Here is an 11,031-nt window from a genome sequence, read left to right as displayed (position 1 = left end):
TTGCTTAATAAAATGCTGTTTTAATTTGTTTTTTGACATGGCAACATGTGAGGACATACAATACATGAAGTGAAATTAATGTAACATGAAACATTTATATATTATGATTCAGAAAGTACAAAAATAAAGATTCTGTTGTTGTGGGGAAATCCATTCCTATCCCATTAGAATATATATATATATATATATATATATTTTTCATATATAACTGAAATAATTAAACGCAATAACATGATGTACAAATAGACTATGATACAGTCATTTTGGCATGGCCGCTTTAACATTAACCTGTCATCAAACTCCCTTATAAAACATTAGCATGTATACAATTATGATAGATTATAATGCAAACAACAGTGAAAAAAAGCAAGCAAGCCCTTCCAGTGGTTTTAATTTATTGAAGAAGAAGAAAAGGAAGTGTAAATGCATCAAAACACTGAACAGTGCGACATGTGCTGCGTCTATAGTTTCAGGCTTTTAAGGATGAAATGAGTTGGAGTCTAAAAACATGCATCCAAAACTGTACAGTATTCTGGCATACCAGTGCACATATGATGTCGGTGTTTGTGAGGAGCGCTTCTCTTTCACTTCAATCCTCAGTGGTTCACTCACATTGTCTCGTCTGTTCAGAATGCCATTATCCACATAAACACCTGCTTTGTCCTTTGCGGCCAAAGTGCTACAATGCAGTGGAGTCTCAGTGCAAGCTGTTTCACTGCCTGTGGTCTGCTCTTCTTTTGTCATCTCCCCCCAAAGAAGATGGTTGAATGCAGAGAGGAGTCGCATTGGTCCAAATGCCCAGTGTGCAAGTCTGTGGTCCTCCACCACTGCATAGCTGGATGCCAGCACCCCGTCAACAAACATAGTTCCAGCTTCTGTCAAGGGTGCATACACTCCCACACTCTCATCTACCGAGACTGAGATGATTCGAGATGGACGAACATGACCCCCTGCTGTATGGACGAGAACACAGTCTCCTGTTATGGCTCTGCTAGCAAACTGAGCCTGGTACTCGCTGCTGTCGAGTCTACAATGTGGGGCTAAAAAGACCAAGTGATGTGGAGTAACGCTCAATTTGTGTCCGTCTTCCGTCTCCAGAGACAGGAAAGTAAACCAACTGTCTTGGTCCCGGTGCAGAAACAGGAGGACTTGGCTAAACACGACTTGGCCTGTCCCAGACAGGGCCATGACTCTGTCCCCAGGAGCCAGAGACGACAGACTCTTCTGCTCCCCTCCAGCAACAGCAACCCGGGCCCAGCCGGGGAAACAGCCACCTTTTTCCACTGCAACAGAGTGATCTGCAGGAAGATCAGACAAAAACTGATGACTAAACTGATTGTCTTAAAGGTAAAGTTTCCCCAAAAAGATACATTTTGTCATTACCTTCTCACCCTCATGCTGATGTAAAGTCAGCTGAGGTTCGTTGTCCACGAAACATTTATGGAGCTTCACAGCAAAACAGTAATTTCCAAAACAACTGAAGTAGATGGGGACTTGTTTTACAACCTTAATAAAAAACAACTGGAGAAAAAAAGCTTAAAATGGCTCAATACAGCTTACCCAGCGTAATCCAAGTCTCCGGAAGCCACAAGATCCGATTTGAAAAGTGTTTATTGAAACCCTTTTTTAAGCCGAAATCTTCACTGTAGCTGCTGAGCTAAAGCTTTAGCATGCACCCCGTCTAAAGTGGATGCACAAGCTCCACCATGCATCAAGGGTTTAACTAATGCTTTTTAAAATGAATTTGTGATCTCATGGCTTCTGCAGTCTTGAATTGCTCCAGATGAGCTGTAGAGAACGCGGCGACGCTGTTTTTTTTTTTGTGAAGCTCCCAAAATGTTCGTACAAATGTACGTAATGTACGAAACTTGACCAGACTTTCCATCAGCATGAGGATGAGTAGATAATGACTGAATTTTTATTTTCAGATTAACTTATCCTTTAAATATCTGGATATCCTAGCTACTAAAGTGATTTGACACAACCACCTGCATGATAGTCAATGAAAGCTCCCTGCTTAAACTTACCAGCCTTTACTGAGCAGTGGATGTGGTATTTAGACTCATAGTGGACCCAGTCAAAGCCCGCCTCCACAGCCAGCTGGGCCAGAAGACCATACTTCTCTGTTTCTCTGTCGTCAGTAGTGATATCCACGGCCCGGCCTTCATAGTGCAGAGAGCCAGGAGGGTGGTGACCGTCCTCGTCCCAGGCCTCCGTCACACGTAAGTGCACCCCCGGCCACTGGTTCATCACTGCGATAGCCAACCTGTTTAAACAGTCCTTACATCGCTAGGAACAGAAGGAGACGGAGGGAACGTCTTCAGTTTGGAGCAGCATTAACTGATATGTTGTATCAGAATATATCAGATGATATGAGCATGTCTAGTCAAGTCAGTTTTATTTATAGAGCCCAAAATCTCAATCACATTGCCTCAGTGGGCTTCACAATCTGTACTGTGGACAACATCCTCTGTCCTTTGACTTTCAATACGTGTATAGTTTGTCTGCCACAGAGCATTGGCAATTCATTTTTAACTGTAAAATATCCTGTACCTATTTTGGTCACAGTTCCTTTGAACAAAATTTGAGGGAACCTCATAAAAAAAATGTAAAAATGAATGTCATTATCAGATTTTAAAACCCTCAAATACACGTCTGTATCGGCTTCAACAATCCAGCATCAGTCAGGCTCTAGTGTAACATTCATTTAAAAAGGAAACTGCTGTTTGGATCAGATAACTGGCCCAATTTTGGATCTGTTACCAAGTTGGAAGAAAGAGTTCCTTTATCATCTTCCTTTTTTCTAATAGCAAAACATTCAGTTAGACATTTAATTTAAAAGCAAATATGTATATAAAGTAAAATATACTATATCTGGTAAAAAGTGTGTATTAGAATATATCAAGTCCTGATCATTTTATTATCAATAATAATAAATAAAATTTACAGCACTGGGGAAAGGGAACAATTTGTTGATCGTATAGATATTATTCCCATGTGTACTTCTGAATATTTGATCTTACCTTTTTACTGTAGTCGCTCTTTTAGTTTATTATTTAGCTTTTAAAAATGTATGTTAGGAGAGGGGTGCAGGGTTGGGTGGTCGGTTGTTTCATGTATTATCATGTGAGTTTTTCTCTTGTATCGTTGGATATTTTAGTTTAAAGCTTGAAAACTTCAATTGAGAAAGAATACAAAATTGAGTTTGAGTTTATTTGAAAGACAATAACTATATGTTAAGTCTCTCTGTCTGCAGCATGTGCCCTGTACAGTGAAGGGCATGTCTGGACCAAACTCAAGTGACACATTGTAATCACTGATTTACAGGAGCAACGGCACAGTCTAACTGTACAAAGAGGCATGTACAGTATGTGAGCCTACTGAACACCTCAGTGAGCAGACTGATTCCAGTGCAGCTCGCAAGAAAATAACTCCAGTATTTCAACACTGTCTCTGGCTCCCAGGTTATGATTGTTTGTCTGCTGGCATCAACGCACAATCCCTCCTCTGGTCTGCTAAAGGCCATCTCAACCTTGCTCAAACAATCAGGGTACAAGAACAAAGCTACTGTAGCCAGTTTGGCACATTCCTTGGCCTTTTGGACAGGGTGACAGAATAATCAAGGCCATTCTCTGCCTCTCCAGAGTGTTCCAGGCATATGAGTTTCTCGCTTTCACCCCTGAGACATTTGATCAGAAAAACTGCACGGTGACTCCGAACGCCCCCGTGGACTGTGATGTTGCAGACTGTGTCAGCATTGTCACAAAATAGCAGCCTGGAAAATGATGACGGCAGCAGCCGAGGTGATACACTCATTATCATCTCCTGAACGCATATTCTCTTGTGACTTGTGATGCGACTCGTGGCCTTTTAGCGACTGAATAAGGCCTATCTTGCAACTGGAAAGAAAGTGACGAGGAGAGAAAAAGTTGGGTGAGAATGGAAGAGGTTTAGCGGAGGGTGGAAGCCGGGACCAAAGAGAGGGCAGAGGGGAAGAATGTATGGGCACGGACTTGGGAATGTGACAGCAAGAGTGAGAAAGCGAGAGGGACAGAAAACAAACTGGGTACATTTTTCTCGCAATGCCAATGAAGAGAGGCGTTTCATTGTCAGAACTACAATAGTCGCTTTTCCAACGGTGCCATTACTTCAGCAGGCGGGAATTTTGTATAGGCGACCCCTACGAGTCTCCAAATGACGCACAAAGAGCGTCTTTCACATCTGGGCAAGAAGAGAGGCACATGCACACATACACACACTCAAACTGGGCATCGGCAGGGCACACACACACGACCGCAGATTTCCATCACATACAATCACTCGGGGAGGGGAAGGAACACAGATTCATATCCGAAACAATCACAGAAAGCCGCAGCATCCAAAGCAGGGTGACATCTGACTGTCAAAGAAACCTTGTGTTGTTTTTGAGAATCTTAATCCTTCTGTAAGCCGCCGATTGTCTTTTTTTTTTCTAGGCGTGAGATCTGAATTTGGAGTTCAAGTTCAAGTGCCGTGCCTCGATATTTCCCCCTGGCAGGCACACTGAGAACCTGTCACAGGAATAGTTTGATTTCCAATAACAAAGACTTTGGTTAAAGATTAAAAGGAAGTGTTCCTGAAATGGAAAGCAGTCTCTCTTAAAGGGTAGTGTTGAATTACATCCTGATCTTCTTATCTGGAGAAAAGGGAGCCGGGAGGGGGAGTTGGGGTAAAATGTACACACTCTTGTGCTGAACGTTTGTTTGTGTGTTAAGAGCCTGGCAAGGGCAGATAGCGTAGAGTACGGCAAACAATGAATGAGGTTATATGATTGGATTTGAAGGTGCGGCGCTCATGAATGGAGTTAATCAATCATCCAGCAGAGGGACCAGCTTGAAAAGGTTCAAGAAACACCAGTGAGAGCATCCCTCAATGAACCTGTCAAATTCAACTTAAAAGTCAAAGTTGAATTGCTGCCTTAAATATTTGGGTTAACTTAATTTTAGGCTGAATAGTTTGTTTGAAATAAAAAGTTATTTTTTTGTGAAACGCAATATAAAGCTAATCGAACTTGAAAATACATCTTCAGTTAACTTAAGATATTTAGCTGAATCAATGTTTGTTCACCGACAATCATTAAAATAAATATTTGATTTCCTCATTTCACTCAAGGAACAACAAGAGCTGCTCCTATTGGTGCTACTTTGTTCTAGCATTTGTACAAAGACATTATAAAAGTTTGATAAAGTAAAGACTGAATTCAATACTAACCTTTATTATGGTTGGCAAGTTAGTTTTTTCGTTATTGTGGAAAAAAAAGGACCATGACTTCTCTCAAAATATATTAAAGACAAGCAGCAACTTTCCATAACATATGTTTTCTTCAAACTATTAAAAAAAAGGGTGTCAGGAGAGTTGTACCGCTCATACAGTGCATGCTGGGAAGTGTGCCAATATGCTGATCATGTTTCTTTAGAGACTTATTTCTATGAGTTGACTGAACTCTGTACGACATTCATCCAACTCATCACTTAAAGTCAAAAGACTTTAGGATAACATAACTCATGTTTATAGGTTCAGAAGCAGTCTGAAAATAAAAAAACTATAAACTTTAAGTTGAATCAACTTGAAACAAATAAAACTTGTACATGTATGTTAAGTTCATTAGAAAACATAAGTTGATTCCACTAAATTCTGTAATAACTTTTTACAACCTGCCCATTTCTTTGCACTTATCCCATAAAAGTCACATGAGACAAGTGATCCAGTGTATCATCAACATCCCCAACACACCAGCCTCACCTTTGTCATGAAGCGGTCCGCGTTGGTGTTCTCCTCATCCTTGAACACAATGTCTGGGTTGTAGTTGCACACCAGTTCATTGAAGCGCTCGGAGTTGCGTGTGATCTTGCCCTCTGCCCTCCCGCTGGCGCCCAGGTTGTTCTCTGAGAAGTTGGGGAAGAACTGCTTGTAGTGCATGGCTGTGAGCTTCCTGGGCCTGGGCCGGATGCCGTAGCCAGGGCCCGGTCCGCATCCCTGGACCGGCCACGCACAGGTCCACGCAACGAGCAGGCCGAGCTGTGCCAGGCGGGCCCACCGGGACTGCTTCATTGGGGAGTCAGTGGCTCACGGTGCCTACAGTGATAGCCCGGGTCCAGGTGTGTGATAGCAGAGTGAGGGTCAAATCTGGGTCCATTCCAAATCATGTGGTATTAGAGCCGATATTGATGCACAGATGTCAGCACTCCTCTCTAATGTGTTCACTCTTGATCAGAAACGATACTTAATATTACAGAGTCAGCTCTGATTGAAGGGTTTCTACCGCCATGTGAGTGACCTGATTGGCTGAAATGTAAAGGTTGTAAAAGTTATGTAAAAGGTTTCTATCAGCAGCTTCTAAGCCTCTTGTGAGCTGAAAGTCATCTCCACAGGTCCGTCGCAGGTACCAGCCTTGACGCAGGTGTTTTTCTCTGCCTTTCTGCTCACTTACCCCGCTCCTCTCTCCACGCAGCTCCTCTCACACACAAACGGAGGCGCACGCCAAAAGCCTTCACTCGACTCCCCGCGATCCCTACGGACGCTCCCGTGGCGCTCTCATCCTCTTTGTCCATCTAGAAACGTCTCTCTGCAGATGTTTTTTTTTTTTTTTTTCTCCTTCTCCTTCTCCCCTTCGTCCACCGTCTTCTGTCGCGCTGCAGAGCTCCTGGCCACCTTGCACCAGCCATTGGGTCTTATTAGCGTCCGGACAAGATTGCCCTCCCTTCCTCTGCGCGCTCCCACCGCGACAGCACACGCCTCCAATTCAAGCTTACAAAGAACATGCGATTGGCCTACTTAGTGTTAACACAATGACACCCACCCACCCACTCATGTCCACCACCTTAAATGTTTAAGGGCAACTTTCCCTGCGAAGTTAAATCAAAGTTCAAACTTTTCAGACATCATTCAAAAGCATCAGCCTCAGCTTCAAACTCTATTTGTTATATTTTTTTCAGCTCATACAGATTAAATACAATTCATCCCAGCCATCAGACTGGTGATGCTCATGTTATTAATAGACTCAGAGTTGAAGGTGAGGGTCTCTGACAGGGAACACAAGTGTCCAGCCTTGACACCCCCTGACGGTGACTTACAGTGCTGCCTTCCTGTGTTTGGGGAGCCAGCCTGACCCCCCTGAACCCAGTGCACCCAAGACCCCTCAGCTGGAAACGCCCGCTGGCCACATAACAACACATTATTTTTATCCATCCCAGAACAATAGCTGGGAGAGTCGTAAAATGTGTCTGATAATGTCAAAGAGGGAGCAGAAAAGAAAGGAATCCTTGTGTCTCAGAGGTCTGACATCTGCAATCACACACGGAAGCTGAAATTAATGGCAGGTTAAAGGTCGGAGTGTGTCAGCCATCCTATCTGTAGCTTCCTGGAACACTTGAGGACTCAGTGCATCACGGCCAGAGAGTGACTTTCTCTCAAAGAATCTTTAGCCCACTGATGTCCCACCTTTTACAGGAAACTGAAATGTCATTGTCTTTTCTGAAATGTTGTTTTGTTTCCTGAAATGTTGTCGCGTTTTCTGAAATGTCGTTATATGATTTGATATGTTGTTGTCTTTTGACCCTCAGGGCCACAGTAAAAAATAAAAATAAAAAGAAAGCACCTGTGAATTTTTCATACTCCGTCTGATCTGAACAGCGCTTAACATTTGCTTTGAGGGATGAAGCACAGGTCACTGAGCTCCACAGTGACCATGGAAAGGCATCCTTGTTTGGGAAGTTTCCAGAAGATCCCAGGATGTTTTAGGGAGGGGTGGCAAGGCGAAGCTGCATCTTCCTGTCCTTACGATAAACATGGACGAAAGCTCAAGTCTGTTCCAAGCAGCGCAGATGAGAGATATAAGCTTTCATGACAGATGCAGGGAATGACTCAATCAAAAAAAAGCAACAAACACTTTCATATCTACAATTACCCACACCGACGTTTCTCTTCAAAGCCGTACAAGAGAAGAGATTTCCATCTGACATGAAAGGGAAAGGAAGGAAGCAAACATCTGCGGGTTGGAGATGGAAATAAAGTCATTATTATTAGTTTTTTATTTTGGTGCCCCCATCCTCCTGCCTCCCCCTGCCTCCTTCTGGCTCTTAGCATTTGACTCCCCCATTTCAGGATGGGAGTACATGGCTGGGTGAATGGTTTGGTTTCCTGCAAAGTCACAGCACTGAAAACGAGATCTTTCCTGCCTGGGTTAGCCTACCCTGCTTTGTTCTTTCCAGACGGACGCCTGTGCTTGTACCTGGGCTAGCGGTCCAGTATGAGTAGATACCAGCAAGCCTTCTTCTGTGGAGTTTATGGGATCACTAATGTTGTAGCCAAGGGTGAAATTAGGATTGCAGGCTCTTTTTTCATGGATACGTTATTGTAAAACAGATATTAGGTTTTGAAACAATGCTGGCTTTGACATCTCAAGTGTTTGTCTTGTCTCTTGGAGCTGAATAGACACTCTGCAGGATCCACTTCCTCAGATGGAGGCCGCTAGAAGGGTTGGGGGGAAAAGGAAAGTCAAGGAACTGACACCTAACCACCTCCCTCCCCGCACACACACGCACTCACCCGTCCTTTCTCTCTGCCCACCACCGCACCTCCCATTACACTGTCTCTCACCATGTTATCAGTGCAGGAAGAGGCAGGGTGGTGCGTTCTGATGTGGCTGCACACACTGGATGATTCTTGGCTTATGTATTGTAACTGTGTGCTGGTAGTTACTCACCATGTTTCACCTTCAAGAATACACCTATTATGTCATGTGTCATGTGATGACTTCAGGTGTGGCAACCACAGTGGTGTAAAATGTGTTGTGTGTAATTGCCAGGTTTAAGTTGTTTTGCTCAGCCTTGATTTGAGAAAGAGCACCAGGTTGAGGCGATGCTGCACTGAAGCGGACAATGGACCGAGAAGGGTGGAACTTCCTGGCACCAGACAAGCAGGTCAAAGGTTAGATGTGATACCTTGTTTTGTGAACCTGAACCCCCCCCCCCCCCCCAAAAAAAAGATAATTTACATGGTTAAGATTACATGCTGTTTACTTAAAGAGTTGAACTAAGCTCTAATATTTAAGGTTTCTCCCTTAAAATCCACGTTACATCATTCACCCAAAGTGAGTCAATAAAACAAAGGCCTGTGCCAGTCAACTGTGTGAAGCAAGTGTGCCGTGAGTGTGCACGCAGGATGGCGGGCAGCTATGGCAAACGGACAGTGTGACCCATTATCAGTTGATTAGCTAGCAAGTCTCGCCTTTTCCTGTGAGTGGTTCTGCATTTTTCGAGCCCACAAAACGAGGGAATAACAGCCCCTAATGCACTTTGGCATCGACTTCAAATGGCCGACTGTCAGGAAAGCTAATCTGTGTCTTTTTCCCCCCTTCATTCTTCTGTTTTGACAATAAAGATAGCCTATCTCATCCCATTACAAGCTGGCCGTCTCCCGCCTTGTCCCCGATATGCCCGACAACCAGCCCAATAGAGTGTGTTACCCAATGGGACTGCTGTGACACTTTGATTGCACTCCTATCGACCTTTATATGTTTCTGCAGGGAGAGGTGCTACTCAAGAGTTTCTCAAGCTAAATCCAAGGTTAAGTGATGCGTACAGTTGTTTAATGCTGTATGTGTACAATATACATTGAAGGGACAGTTCCCCATCAAATCAAAAGTACATATTTTCCGTCTACCTGTAGGGCTTTTTATTAATCTGGATCGTTTTGGTGAGAGCTGCATAGTTTTAGAGATATCGGCCTTCCCTCGAATACAATAGCGCTAGGTGGCACTCACCTTGTGTGGCTCCAAGCGCCCAAAACAAAAACATGACAAAGCTTGATAGCAATGTCACTTTCCAGAAGCCATGACCTAGTTACTAAAATAATCCACAGACCTTGTTGTGAGCAGATTCATGTAGAGATATTTTTCTTTCTACCAAGTCGTCCTGTGAGTGCAGGATGGCTGAGTTGTAACCTGTAGGTGATTTGTTAACAGCCCCCGCACCAACACCATCAGATCCAAAGACGAAACTGACTGTTCCTCAAGCAAAGGTCCAGGACATCATAATTTATCATTTATAATTTGATGCTATATGAGATATTTTATTTCCTGTGTCCTCAGTTCAGATTTGAGTGGTATATTTGCTCATACATGTAAAAAATAACGCTTTCAATGGGGCTGGAATGCCAGTGCCATAAAGGCAAGAAAAGCCAGATAAAATAGAAACGCTCTGTCAAAATGTAATTAATCAGCTATAGGTCTTGATTGAATGGCATCTGGGTTGGGGCCCGGACAGCGGTCCACCTATTGGTGATCTTGGAGGGGATAGAGATGGATGGCAGGTTAACAAGGGGGGCATATTTTGGTCATTTTGCTAACGAGGATGGGGTCCCCCCTCAAAAAGCCTACAAGTTGTAACATTATCTAGCTTAGTGAGCTTTGTCAGCTAGCCGTTTCTTCCAAGAGTAGATTCATGTTTCCTTCTGTGGGATGATAATGGATGTAGTTTAGTTAAATAGTTCCTACATGAAAATGCTCAGAACAAGGCCTGTGGATTATCCCGAGTAACCGGGTCATGGTTTCTAGAAAGACATTGACGTGAGCTTCTCAAAAGTAATTTTTGTGACTTGGAGCGCCACAAGCCGAGTGCCATCTAGTTCCATTATATTCAAGAGAAGATAGATATCTCCACGGCCGATATCTCCAAAACTCAGCAACTCACACCAAAACAATCTAGACGGATCTTTAGCTGAGTAGGTAAGGGGAGAAATATGTACTTTGGATTTTGGGGTGAGGTGTCCTTTTAAAATGTCCCTCTAACATACTGTGTGTCATACAGTGGGGCTCAGACAGACTTTTAGCAAAAGTTTTGGCATTTCTTGACATGGGGTACGACTCCAATTGGCTCAGACAGAAATCTATTTTTCTATAGAGGTTTTGCACTCATTTAGCACCATTGTGCAAAGTCTAAGTTTTGTCCTCAATGTGCTCCCAAGTCATGTCCCAAGGAACATAGTGTGTAA

At 43.4% G+C, this 11,031-nt stretch overlaps 1 protein-coding gene across 1 annotated transcript; it reads right to left on the bottom strand.

The window, feature by feature from the left end:
* Positions 1-6,678, bottom strand: dhh (desert hedgehog signaling molecule). Its single transcript, XM_084366633.1, has 3 exons — positions 5,782-6,678; positions 2,028-2,289; positions 1-1,298 (listed from the first exon to the last, which is right to left on the bottom strand). Exons 1-3 carry the CDS (start codon positions 6,088-6,090, stop codon positions 478-480), a joined length of 1,392 nt encoding a protein of 463 aa, XP_084222759.1. The 5' UTR covers positions 6,091-6,678; the 3' UTR covers positions 1-477.
* Positions 6,679-11,031: the final 4,353 nt, after the last annotated feature.

This window comes from Pagrus pagrus (assembly GCF_965226575.1).
Source record: "Pagrus pagrus genome assembly, chromosome: 11".
Taxonomy (NCBI): Eukaryota; Metazoa; Chordata; class Actinopteri; order Spariformes; family Sparidae; genus Pagrus; species Pagrus pagrus.
Note: the sequence above shows the minus strand (reverse complement) of the source record. Positions and strands in the feature narration are given on the sequence as shown.

Coding starts and splice junctions, on each gene's coding strand:
- dhh (XM_084366633.1), bottom strand. CDS start 6,090: ATGAAGCAGTCCCGGTGGGCCCGCCTGGCACAGCTCGGCCTGCTCGTT. Junction 2,290..5,781: donor CGGACCGCTTCATGACAAAG/GTGAGGCTGGTG, acceptor TTCTGTTCCTAG/CGATGTAAGGACTGTTTAAA. Junction 1,299..2,027: donor CCACTGCTCAGTAAAGGCTG/GTAAGTTTAAGC, acceptor ATCTTCCTGCAG/ATCACTCTGTTGCAGTGGAA.